Source organism: Mastigoproctus giganteus, chromosome 8, assembly GCF_048544385.1.
Source record: "Mastigoproctus giganteus isolate SK-2022 chromosome 8, ASM4854438v1, whole genome shotgun sequence".
Classification (NCBI taxonomy): Eukaryota; Metazoa; Arthropoda; class Arachnida; order Uropygi; family Thelyphonidae; genus Mastigoproctus; species Mastigoproctus giganteus.
In genome coordinates this window covers 172692363-172706417 of record NC_143582.1, presented here as the reverse complement: position 1 = coordinate 172706417, position 14055 = coordinate 172692363, and the positions used below count along the sequence as shown (strand labels likewise).

The window sequence follows — 14055 nt, the reverse complement described above, 5'->3', positions numbered from 1 at the left end:
TAGAATTGAGACCACGTATATTTGTGAAACGAATTCTATGGTCTGTCTATTCCAAGAATCTATGGTCTAATCAAGGCTAATTCTATGGTCTGTCTATTCCAAGAATCCTACCACTGGGAGTGTATCTTTTCAGTATTATTTGCCTGTAGTCTGTACAGAGACTAATAGGCAGCAGTTATTGGTGGGAATTGCTGATTAGCGAAATCATTTCTCTAATCCCAACATGGCTGGGAATCCAGCAGAAGTGGATATCATATTCACATTTGTGGATCTTCTTCTGAACTCAAGATGGAATTGGATGAGAATTATATCTCACCGATAATAAAGCCTGTAAAATGCTCAAAGAATTGGAATATAAAATGAACTGTTGGTACTGACAAGTACTAATGTGTTCCAAGGCTAATTCTATGGTGTGCGGCTCCCTCTAATTTTTTTTTTACAGCTGCATGGACCTGACACTGCTCTGAACAGAAAATTTTTACATGACCTGATGTCTGCATGGCACTTTAAAAGTTTTCGGTAATATACATAAGAATATTTACAATAAAAACTGAAAACTTCATATTTTGTATTTTATTTATTAATTGAATAGTACAATAAAAATCAGCACAACAAAGAAAATTATTTCACGTTTTGAGAACTTTTTCTCATCTGTCCTTATTAGAAATCCAATGACTATAAACACTATCTAGATTAATTTCGCACTGAGATGAAAGATAAATCTTAATCATCATCAGATCATCCAGATGTTCAACTTCCAGTCTGTTTCTAGATTTACATTTGATGGAATTCATAACACTGAATCCACATTCACATTCAGCACTAGAAGCTTGAAATGTTCCACAGATGTCAACAAGAATTGACAGTTCTTCAAATTCTTTGTTTCTGAGCATGTAGTTCAACATATCAGTGAACAACTTAATTGAACCACTCTTAACCTTCTCAGAAACGACAAATTTCAAATCACAGTACTGATGCAATATCATTGTGGCAATGCTTTCGTTTATTGTAATGGCAGCTGAGTATTTTTTTTTATTAGTTGTTTAATATTCTCTTCTCCAAATTCAAAATTGGTTGCATTTGCCATAGCAATTGGGTCAAAAGCTTCCCATTCTCTTAATTAATCATCAGGAAATCTATGTCCAAGTAATTATACACACGTTTAACGAACTGGAATTTGATAGGCGTAGTATTGATGTCAGAACTTAGAGATGAAAGCAAATCTTTTACTTTGTCACTCCAATAAACAGTATGGCCAAGGTACTGTGACCTTATCTTGTTAATTTTTGCTTTTGCATACTGCAGTCCTTCAATTGTATTCAAACAACTTTTCTGAAGGAATTTACAGAGAGATGCCAGATCTTCTAAAACATCGTTAAGAACAGTTAATACTACTTGATATTGTGGATTTGTGAAAACTTTCAGGCAGTAGTCACTGGTTGGATCATTACATTCATTACAGTGTTTCTATATCCTACACAACTGACACTTTTTTTCCATGCGTTGTCTAATTCTAGGTCTTCTGTGTGGACAATGCAATGTTGTTCAAACAGATGCTTTATTTGGCAGTAATAAATGTGGTAGCAATTAATTTTGCATAATTAATTGCTGTCACACCAATATTCTTTCCAAGCATAACATGTGCTCTGTCTGATGCAAACATTACCATCTTTTGAAGATCAAGACTGTTCTTGACATAAAATGTTCTTTATTGCTTCAACAATAGTTATACTGTCACATGCAATTAGTTTCAAAATATCTGCAAACACAGTCCTATAGGAAGTTTCATTTTCTGGTTGAAACTTAAAATATAAACTTAGCATTTTCTGTACAGAATGCCTGTACTTTCATCAGCAATTAATGTATGGAAAGCAGATTTCTGCAATTCTCCAATTAATTGTTTCTGCCGTACAAAGCTGATACACTCAACAAATTCAAATGCATAGTTCTTGCTGTGCCAACTCTCTGGTATATTTACATATTTGGACACGTGCATGAATTTCTTGCAAGGAATGCATTGAAGCATTAATTTTAATTGCTAAGATAATGTTATCAATCAGCACCTTGACCATATTAAAGTCAGACTTCTTTCACGCATCTTGTTCCACTCTTGCTTCAAGCTCTTATGGAGTTTCAGTTAACATTCACAAAATACCACCTTTCTTCTGGTTGTGTAATTTGGTAACTGCATCTACATGAATTCTCTGGCTGAGATGCCGTTTTAAATAATCTAACTTCCATTCTTCCCATATTTTTTCTCTACCAAACTCTCCCTCAACTTTCACTTACACACAAATGGTGCATACAACATCGTCAGTATCTCGATATTTAAAAATATCGCCAATTGTCATTTTTTTGTTTTTGATGTGAAGATGCTAGTTCAGTTTCTACGCGCTGAAAAAGCCATTCCTTCTTAAATCTTGCACAAGCTTTGTTCTTCAAGACATTTAACTCTCCTTCAGCCTTTCTTTTCAACATTGTAAGGATACTAAAAATAATAATTATTATTTGGCAATAACCAAACAAATTAATTATTAAGTGAAAAAACATAATTTTAGCAAAACAACTACTGTCATATAAATAATTTTATAGAAACTAATTTTTACCTTGTTCTAACAATTTTTAATAAAAATCTGAATTTTCGGCTCAGGGTGCACCTTCCACAGCTTCTAAGTTATTATCATCCAGTTTTATATGCATTCCTTGTGACTGTTGATGGTGCTTCCAGCAGCGTTTTTAAAAGAAAATTTCGGCTGCATGGCAACGATTTAGCAGTGCATGGCAGCATTTGTTATTGTGCGGCCACACAGCTTAGAGGGAACATCGCAATGGAGTATCAGGCTTTACCCAGTTTTTAAGAGAAAATTTGAATGCCGGAACATGAGTATGCCAGTGTGGAAAGGGCTGCTGGGTGACTGGGCAAACTTTTCTACCTTGATGCCTCTTGAAGATGAATTGGTGTTGTGCAGATTTTCCCACCGTGACTCGAAAACAGATGGCCATGTAGGATGATATGGTAGGGAATTCAGTTTTAAAGCATACTTTAGAGACAACTGTTTACATCAAAGCAATAATGGTGGTTCAGCAATACAAATAGCTTGATGATGGATAGGGGTCCAGCCATTGACATACACTGTTTCTGGCTGATGCATATATCTGAAACCAGTTTAGAACACACAAGTGCATGGTAGATGGGAAGTATCCTCCATGCTCCCTCCTTTACATCTTGGAGTGCAGACAATGCACCCCAAGATGTAAAAGAGGGAGCACGGAAGATGTTCAAACTTCCATTCATTTTGTACAGAGCTGATAGATGTGCTCTAGAAACATCAACTTTTTATCAAATATAGTCCCAAGAATTTTGTCTATCACTACTGGAATGGCATTATGTCCAAGTCTCAATTCAGGTTCAGGATGAAAATTACACTGATGACAAAAATGTACAAAAAAAACGGTCATCTGCAGCAAGAACCTGAATCCACTGACTAGTTCCAGAAATTAAGGTGATCATTGACTCCTGGATGGATGTTTTCAGTCTAATAAGATGGTCCAGAATGGACCAGTCCTCTCGGAAGCTGCACAGGATGCTGGAGAGAAGGTCATTTGATTCTAAATACCTATTTAGAATTTGATTCTAAATACCTTCCTATTTCTGAATAATTCAGAAATAGAAGACATTGCAGAGATGTTAAAAAATGTTTTCCAAGAGCATTGGCTATTGTAGTTGGCTCTACAATACTGCATCCATTATATTCTAGGATCGATGAAGAGTGAAATGTATATTTTCCCCTATTTTTCAGATTTTACCCCAGACCACTTTAGTGCTAGTGGATTGAGTAACTGATTATGTGAAACAGATCAACAGTTCTTTTTTGACTCTGACAACAGATGTAGCATTATTTGGCCCATGCACATTTAAAGGCTATTAGATTGACCATGGTTAGGATATTTCAACCCCCCAAGCTTTGCTTTGAGCCTTTTTTGCTGCTGTGTACTCTGTATTCCACCATGGTTTGGGAAAAGTTGGAAACTGGGTAGATGTTTTTGGAATGACAATTGCTACTGCATTAACTATATTTTCTGTGATTTATGTGACTGCATTATTGATCAGCTTCTGACCAGCTGCAGTGATGTCAAACTCTACCAGATGTTAAAAGGCATTCCAATCAGCCTAATCAATCTTCCACCATGATAACCTAAAGGGAAGAACATGGTCTCCCACTAATTATGGCAGTTATCACAGGGAAATGATCACTTCCATACGGTTCTCCTCCACCTCCCAAATAAGTGAAGGGAAGAGAGAAGGGGAGGTAGTACAAAGATAAATGGCAGAAAATGTACTGGTAAGCATGTGGAAGGTGTTACTTCCCACATTTAGAAGGAAGAGGTTACTCTCAGTGAGCATATGCTCTATGTTACATCCCCTTCCGTTAATGTCAGCACTACCCCACAGGGTATTATGTCCATTGAAATTCCCCAGAAGTAGGATAGGGGAAAGCAGCTGCACAATGAGATCATCAAGGTCTCTCTGTCTCTCTCTCTCTGGGAGACGTCAGCCCCAAGTGGCAAATAAATTAAACAGACTGTTAGTAAAAACCCAACTGTAAGCAAATTGCTACTGCTTCTAAGTTAGTGAAAAGTGGCACAGGTTGGAATGGAGTCTGGTTGCCCTCAAGGATGGCAACTCCTCCATCCCCAATTCTGTCCTTGTGTATGATAGTTATATTACAAAAATGATGGGTTTTCATTTGCCTTCAAGTATGTCTCCTGCAAACAAAAACAAATCGGCTCATGCCTTTACAGGAGGGCCTTGATGTCATCAGTATTTCACCGGAATCCACAATAATTCCATTGTAGGATTTTAGCTTGGTGGGTCCATCACACAGCTTCTGAAGTGTTGAGGGCTAACTTTTCTCAGTCTTGGATTTATCTCTTTTGGGGAAGGATGGACACTGTCCTGTGTCCATTTCCTCCTCCGTAAAAGAGTTCCAAGGCTGTTTCATCAGGTACCTCCTTCTCCTTGACATACATTTTTTCTTGAGAGCTAGGATGTACTTCAAGTTTCTTATTCTTTTCTCTGGCAATTTCTTTTGTTACTGGTAAAGCATTAGGAGATATGGATATAGGAGTGGAAGCTGACTGATCCTTCTGTGCAGGTTTTATTGAGCTTAACAGGTAGCGTGCGATGGGAGTGAATGACTCTTTTCGTAGGATGGTCATTTCAGTCTGAGTTCCAATGGAACATCTCCCTGCTACCATCTGAGCACAGGTTGGTTTGTTTGCATTTATAGGTTTCACTTCTTTTCTTGCCTCCTGATATGATATGTTCAGCTCTGCCTTAAGTAATTGTATTTCCTTTTCTTCCTTCTACTTCTGGCATGCTCATGAGTATGCAAGGTGTTCTCCTCAGCAGTTAATATGGGCGAGTTCTGTGGTCCTTTGTAACACATCTGGCACATGCAAGGGCTCCATGACAGGCCATTTGCAAGCATCCATTTTTCTGGAACTTAAAGCATTTGGTACACATGGATGCACCAGACAGTTAATGTAGCCCACCTTGATCTCATTAGGAGATGGTGAATTGAACATTAGAATGATGTTTATAGTGGGAACAAGTTTCCCATCTCCACACGAGAAGATTCATTTCACAGCTGTCATTCCTTGGGGTTTTAATTCAGAACAGATTTCCTCTTCTGACATTCTATGATCCCATTTGGTGATGATACTACAGGATCAGTTAAGTGTCTTGTGGGGGGGGGGGAACTGTGATAGGCATTCCTCCAATAGATGTAGCTAGGAGGAGCTGTTCTGACTGTCTGTCACTTCTGGTCTCTACAAAGATGTTACCTGACAGATGTTTGACAGATTTAGGAGAGCCTGCCAACCCTTCCAAACCCTGCTGAATATAGAAGGGTGGGGATAGTTTTCTCACTTTAGAGTGTATTATCAGATAAATGGATGTTGGACCTGATATTGTTTCAGTTTTCTGTCTTTTTGCTAAAGTGACACATCAGCAGGTCAACTTCTAATTTTTCTAACAGAGACTGTGTCGGGGCCCTGAAGAAGCAACTTTATCAGGATTCATGGGTTTTTTGTTTTTGTTTAGTGCCCAGGCTCCCCACCCACCACAGAGCCCAAATAGGATGCCCACTACCTGGCAAGTAAAAATGGGCTTGAGAGTGGGATGCCAAGGGTACCCCGACACTATACCTGCACGCTGCTAGCCTGAATCCTGTCCCTCAGACCACGAGGGTAAGGCCATGGCACTGACACAGTTTACCCTATCCTGGTAGAGCTATTTAGGACCACTTGTCTTGTCGAAGCAGGGGCCAAAGTGGTATGTTGAACCTGGGTCCCCAACTACCATGATCCAACTTTCCGAGTTTCCACAGGCTGCAGAACATGGCAAACACACCAGATTCCTATGATGATAGCCTGAAACCTAGGCTGTGGGCGCTGGATCTCAGTAATGCTAATCTGGAGGACCACAGCATCACTCAGAGGTCCCCTCACCACGTACAGGTTCTCGTGTCAAGGGGATCAATCCAAGTGTTCCCAGAGCAAGTCACTAGTATAAATGATGGGTACCATAATCAGTAAAAACAGCCTACATCATTAAAATTACAAAAAAAAAAAAAAAAAAAAAAAAAGAAAGCAAAAGTAAATAATAATAAGGAGAATACACATTATGTACAGCAATATAAAACTAATAACACTATAATGAAAAAATGAGCACTCACAAACAAAATGTATGGGGGAAGAGTCAATGTCAAATAGAGAAAAATAAAGTTTAAGAGTTAAGTGACTATAGTAGTCTACCTAACAGTTAACATCAACAAAGATAAGATTGCCTTTGGATGATAGAGTAATTGATTTCGTATATTAAAACTAGATTAAATAGAGTTCATTTTAGCAGTTCTTTTACACATAAGGTTAAAATAATTCCAATAAGAAGTGAGAAGGACGGAATCAATGTTTAAAGAGTTAATATATGAAGTCAGGCAGAGCAGAAAGTGACTATCAATTTAATGAAGTCTGTTGAGTAGAGAAATTAGTTTAAGCTTGAAGTTACACCATCTGTAGGGAATTTGCTACCCAATTACTTCTGAAATGATAGGACAATCAACTCCTGAATTATAGAGTTTACTGAAGAAAGATAAATTTGACTTTTGAATTTTAACTTCAAATTGAAAGTAGTTTAAGCATTCAGCCATAACTGTTCTCAAAATGTGTCCTCAAAGTTTACTTTGAAAAATTTCCATTTGAGGAACCAACATTGAAGGGAGGAAAGTTTTTTTAAATTTGATTAGGCAAACTCCAGCCCAAACTGGGGAAGCATATAGAATAGTTGGTTTTGCAATCAGATTAAAATATTCAATGATTAAATGGAGAGAGGTGATGTAGAAAACATTGTTTAAAGATCCAAATGGTTTGTTTGAATTTCATCAAGGGATAATTAACACGAGGAGAAAAATTAAATTTGGAGTCAAAGAGAACTTCAAGGTTTTTGCGAGTTTAAACTTTAGTAATCAGGGTACTATCCAAAGAGACAGTAATGTTAAAAGGCCTCTTTTGAAAAAATTTGCAAACATTCATATTTAGAAATGTTTATTGAAAGAGTAAACAAGGAAAAATAATCCACAAATTCTATAATGGTTTTAGAAGAGTTTTCTGCAAGAACGAAGGAGTCAATGGAGTCCGAGTTAGATAAGATTTTTACATTGTCACGTATGGGAGATTACTGTTAGGATGAATTTCCAAACGGAGCTGAAGAATGGAGGAGAATAAAGTGCAGAAAGTACCACCTTGTGGAATGCCAGATGATACAATGTTTCCTTTTAAAGCCATTAACATCAACTATCAAAGTTCAAGGGTTAAGTAGATTATCAAGGAAATTGTTTAGAAGAGTGAGTAGAGGAGGAGGGTAAACTGCATTGAAAGTATCAGCGTACCTGACATTTGTTATTAATCGCTTTTAGGATGTAAAAGTCTAGGATGTATAATATTAAATTATAAGCATTTATATGCACATAACACAATTTTTAGAGTAATATTTTAAAATATTATTGTTATTTTTTAAGATTAAAAAGTCATATCCATTAAAACCAGTAACTTCACACAAAAGAATTCTGCAGTAATGAGATATTCTTCTTTTTTTTTTGAAAAGACTGTATGGAAAGAAATTGACAAAAATATGAGACATTATGCTCATTATACCATCAAGAATTGGGGTTACTGATTTAAAAGGTGTCATAGTCACCAAGTGAACCCAGGTCTAGACAATGTGTCATTGTATCAACCACAGAAAATGTTGATACTGTTCATGACCTGATTTTGAAAGATCACTGGATTGGATTACATTAAACAGCAAAGATAAACATATCTTGTGAGCAAACCCATTACACTGTCCACAAAGAAATAAGCATGAGAAAAATTTCATGCAAAATGAACACCAAAAGAAGGGAGGGTGGGTGGGTGAGTGAGTGAGTGAATTGGGCAAAGAAGATTCTTGCAAATTGTCCCCAGGATTTAAACAAGTTTGTTAGCCGATTGATGATCATAGCTGAAAACTTGAGTCATTTTCATGATCTAGAGACCAAACAAAAATTCACAGAGTGGAATCATGAAGGATCTTTTCACCCCAAGAAATTTCACAGGGCACCATCAGCTACCCAAGTAATGGTATCAGTTTTTTTTTTTTGGGCAAAGAAGGGATGATATTCACTGATTACCTTCAAAAGGGTAAATTCATTATGGGCAAATATTATTATTCTTTGCTACTGAAACTTCATGAACAACTAAAGGCCAAATGTCACTGGAAACTCTCCAGGGAATCCTCTTCTTGCATGACAAGTCAGAAGGTTTGGTGGATACAGACAATGATTTAAGTTATGAACTGCTGTCGCACCCACACTCTTATCCAGGTATGGCTCCTTCAGGTACCACTCCTATTTCTTGCACCCTGGGGGGGGACCATTTGAACTAGTGACAGTTTGGAGCAAATAATGGTGTTATCCATGCTACTAGTATTAGCATATAGTACAAAGAAGCCACAGGTTTTTGATGCACCAGCATAAAAAAAAAAAAAAAAAAAGTTAATAAAATACAAATTATACACGTCCTTTCTCACATAGGTAACTATCCAGTTGACCTCTGATTTTCTTCAAACTGTCAGCCTCAACTACATACAGAGGCAACTTGTCCAGAAATCAGCAACCCACACAGTGGCCAGTACAGTGCATTCTATGTAAGAAGTCTAGAAAAGATGAGGGGATGTTGCATGATGTGTACAGTCCCAAGAAGTGAATACATCAAATAAAGTTCTCAGATTGCTTCATTCTTTTTAAGGTAGACCAGAAACTTTTCAAATACCCTTTATTTTTAATAATACTATTTTTCTTTACCATCCAATGTATTCTGAAGTTCCAACACTTGAGCAATAAGACGAGCTTTCTCTTCAGCTTCATCAGGACTCAGATCTGGGTCTAAAGCTACGCAAAAAAGAATAATATTAAAAATTACTTTTGGTTTTAAATACAATTTAGGATGATCAAATGCAGAGTAATTCAAGAGTAGCTTCCTTAAAGACACAAAACACAATCACTATTGTAATTTAACAGCATACATTAAGATTTAATAAAAACAGCTAGAATTATTTTTAAGCTTGTAGAGTTTTAAATATGACTACCAGAAGTGATTCAGTAGCTATTTCACTAAAAATGAATTTTCTCACAAAACTCAACAAAACATATGTAGCTTGAGTAATTAATTGCTTTTTCAGTTCACTGATGATTAATGGACCCGAATATTTTAGAGCACGAAACTTCAAGTTGAATAAAACAAGCAGTTTGTTTGCAGAAGGTATGAGTATAACAGTTAAGTACTAGTTGAAATAAAGTCCAAGTAGCCTTGTGCTTGTAAAGTCCGAGTAGCTACTCAGACTTACTTAATCAGTTTTTAATTCAAACTGATTAGTGCCATGGAGGGGATGTTCAAATTATGATTAAATAAAAAATTTCATCATCATTCTACTCTTCCATTTGGCACAGGTTGAGTCCCTATTTAGATCTCGTCCTCCATTCTTATCAATCTCTTCAATCTTGCATCATTTGTTGATAACTCAAAGCCTGTATTTTCCTTCAGGCTTTGGAGCCATTCTCTTTTGGGTCTTCCTGGTGGTCTCTTAACTCCAATTCTTCCGGTCAGTACTACATTAGGCAGCCTGTGTTGTTTCATCTGGTTCACATGTCCAAACCACTGAAGTTGTTTTTTGTAAATCTGCTCTATTATTCTGCGTTCAAAATTTAGATCTCTCCTTACTTGTTCATTAGTTTTATGTTCTCTCCAATTTGTTTTATTGATTTTCCTTAGACATCTCATTTCAAATGATTTTATTTTTTGCTTTTCTTTCTTATTTATTCTCCAAGTCTCATCCATAAGTTGCTGTGGGTATGATGACAATTTCATATAGTTTAATTTTTAGACTATTGGAAATTTTATTGCTCTTCCATATGTTTTTGAGTTTGTTCATGTTTGTCCATCCAACAAATCTGTGATTATTTTGGTCAATATTACTTAGGTTCCAGTTATTAGAGAGCCCAGGTATACAAATTTTTGTACTTGTTCTATTTGTTGATTTTGGATGTTTATGTCTTCTGTGTTTTTTCCGATTTGCATTACTTTGGTTTTATTTATATTAATATTAATTCCATAATTGTTGCTTGCTTTATCGATGTTTGTTAATATTTCTTTCAGTTGTTCTTTGGTTTCTGTTAAAATCACAATATCATCTGCATATTTTATGTGGTTTATATTTTTTTCCATTTATTATTGTGCCTCTTTTTTCTTTAATTGATTTCATTAGTTCTTCTAGATAGATATTAAATAGATATGGAGATAAAGGGCATCCCTGCATGACTCCTTTCTCTATTTCAAATTTCTCTGTTTTAAGGTTGTTGAATTTTACTATTGCTCTTGTATTTTTGTAGAAATTATTTACAAACATGATATTTCATAATAAAAGAGGCCTACGTGCTCCGGATTCATAATGCGAAAAATTTTTTTATTTTGTTGCACAGAGCATTAAACTACAATACATAAATAAGCTTTCGGCTGGGTGGCAGCCTTCATCGGATTAAAATACTTGAATGGCAGTTGGAAGAGAGAGAGATGCACTGCCAGGATGGTGCGTGAGGCGCGTGGTTAATTGTTTGTTGACGTTTGTGGCTGTGACGTATGGTGGTGACGTGGCCAGCGTTTGTCTATGGATAGAATTACTGACTCTGTGATGGGATTAACTTGACAACCACTGTTCCTGTTCATAGATGTATCCGAGCATTTTATATTTAACGATTCCAACCAGGTACACTTTAGGTAATGGTGGGACCTGTCCACAACCACGACATCGCGGTGTGGGTCGATGTTGTGGTGGGTTGTCCAGACATGCTCGGCGATAGCTGAGTGTTCCACATCTGCCAAACGGATTGCCCTTTTATGTTCTGAGAGGCGTTTCTCGAGTCGACGTCCAGTCTCTCCAAAGTAGCAGCTCGTGCAGTCACGGCAAGAGATGCGATAGACCAAACCGCTCTGTAGAAGGGTGAGGACAGGTGCTTTTATGTTGGAAATGAGAGAACGCAGTTTCTTGCCTGGGAGTTGGATGCACTTTATCCCATGTGATTTTAGGATTCTACCGATCTGTTGTGACAGGTTGGGGTAGTATGGGATGAATGCCCTCGTGGATGACTCGTCACTGTTGGCGTTGCTGTTGGTTGTCACGTTGTCGCGTGCTTGTAGATCACACCTGTCAAGGACGTCGATAGGGTAGCCACACCTCGTAAGGTCTACTTTGACTCTGGTGACCTCTTTGCGTCTTTCATCTGCGGAGCTGGAGTGTGTCCAGGCGCGAGTGTGTCCATTTCCGCCGCCCTCAGACTGTGCTTAACAGGGGTGCAATCATGTTTAATGACTCAATCTACCAGCAGATACATGGCACAGCCATGGGTTCCCCTGTCAGCTCGGTCACAGCAAACATCGTGATGGAGGAGTTAGAGGGACGTGCGTTTACACACGCACCAGATCACATCGCCTTTTGGTGTCGCTATGTAGACGATGTGTTCGTAGTCATCCCTAGAGACTTAGGTCAGCGACTCCTAACCCACCTCAACTCACTATCGCCCTTCATAAAATTCACGATTGAGCTGGAGTCGAACAACTCTATACCATACCTAGATACACTTGTCCGGCGCGAAGACACATGCTTGAAGACGACAGTTTATCGTAAGCCTATGTGTGCTGGCCAATTTACCAACTTCCGGTCAGCACATGCACGGGGCCACCTCCTCTCCACTGCCCGAACCTTGCTAACTCGCACCTGGACACACTCCAGCTCCGCAGATGAAAGACGCAAAGAGGTCACCAGAGTCAAAGTAGACCTTACGAGGTGTGGCTACCCTATCGACGTCCTTGACAGGTGTGATCTTACAAGCACGTGACAACATGACGACCAACAGCAACGCCAACAGTGACGAGTCATCCATGAGGGCATTCATCCCATACTACCCCAACCTGTCACAACAGATCGGTAGAATCCTAAAATCACATGGGATAAAGTGCATCCAACTCCCAGGCAAGAAACTGCGTTCTCTCATTTCCAACATAAAAGCACCTGTCCTCACCCTTCTACAGAGCGGTTTGGTCTATCGCATCTCTTGCCGTGACTGCACGAGCTGCTACTTTGGAGAGACTGGACGTCGACTCGAGAAACGCCTCTCAGAACATAAAAGGGCGATCCGTTTGGCAGATGTGGAACACTCAGCTATCGCCGAGCATGTCTGGACAACCCACCACAACATCGACCCACACCGCGATGTCGTGGTTGTGGACAGGTCCCACCATTACCTAAAGTGTACCTGGTTGGAATCGTTAAATATAAAATGCTCGGATACATCTATGAACAGGAACAGTGGTTGTCAAGTTAATCCCATCACAGAGTCAGTAATTCTATCCATAGACAAACGCTGGCCACGTCACCACCATACGTCACAGCCACAAACATCAACAAACAATTAACCACGCGCCTCACGCACCATCCTGGCAGTGCATCTCTCTCTCTTCCAACTGCCATTCAAGTATTTTAATCCGATGAAGGCTGCCACCCAGCCGAAAGCTTATTTATGTATTGTAGTTTAATGCTCTGTGCAACAAAATAAAATGATCAAGTGGGATTTTTTTTGTAGTTGCTTCATTAAATTTTCTCTGTTTTCAGAGTCAAATGCCTGCTTGAAATCAATGAAGCACAGATAAAGAGGTTTCTTCTTATTCCAATATTTTTCTGCAATGATGTTTAGTGTGAATATTTGGTCTATTATTGATCTGCCTTTTCTAAATCCTGCATGTTCTTCCCCTATTGTTTCTTCATATGTTTTAAGTATCCTATTTTGTAAGATCCTTATAAATATTTTATATATATGGTTTAAAAGGGTAATGGGTCTATAATTCTGACAATTTTCTTTATCTCCTTTTTTGTGTATAGGTACTATTATTCCACTTTTCCAGTCTTCTGGTGTATCACCTGTAAATAAAATTAGATTTAAACAATTGTGTGAGGTGTTTTAACATTGCATCGCCTCCGAATCTCCATAGTTCTGCTTGGAAACCATCATTTCCGGGTGCCTTGTCACTCTTCATTTGGCTAATTGCTTTCTAAACTTCTTTTGTTATCAAGGGTGCTTTATGTCTTCTATTATCTAAGGCAAGAGTGTTTTTTCCTTCCCCTTTGAACAGGGTTTGGTAATATTCTTTCCATATTTTTTAAATTTCTTGCATGTTTCCTGTTTTTATATTGTTTTTATTTTTCATCGTCAGTGTTTTCGGGATGTACGTTTTAGAGAGTTCCTTTATAACCCGGTAAGTTGTTTTAGAGTCGTGACGTTTATTTGCCTCTTCACACTGCTTTGCTTTGTCTTCCAACCATTTTCTTTTAGCAGCTTTACATAGGTTGTCTATTTTGTTTTTTAGGGCTTTATATTTTTCCCTTTTGTCTTGACTATTTTCTTT

At 38.0% G+C, this 14055-nt stretch overlaps 1 protein-coding gene across 2 annotated transcripts in view; it reads right to left on the bottom strand.

Annotated features, from left to right (window-relative positions):
• The window catches only part of LOC150082008 (short coiled-coil protein homolog), a 92098-nt gene that overhangs the window by 23031 nt on the left and 55012 nt on the right, over positions 1-14055 (bottom strand). For both annotated transcript variants that reach the window (XM_090379061.1, XM_090379060.1), the window contains exon 4: positions 9405-9491. In XM_090379061.1, coding sequence (XP_090235187.1) covers positions 9405-9491 — 87 coding nt within the window. The remainder of the gene's footprint in view (positions 1-9404; positions 9492-14055) is intronic.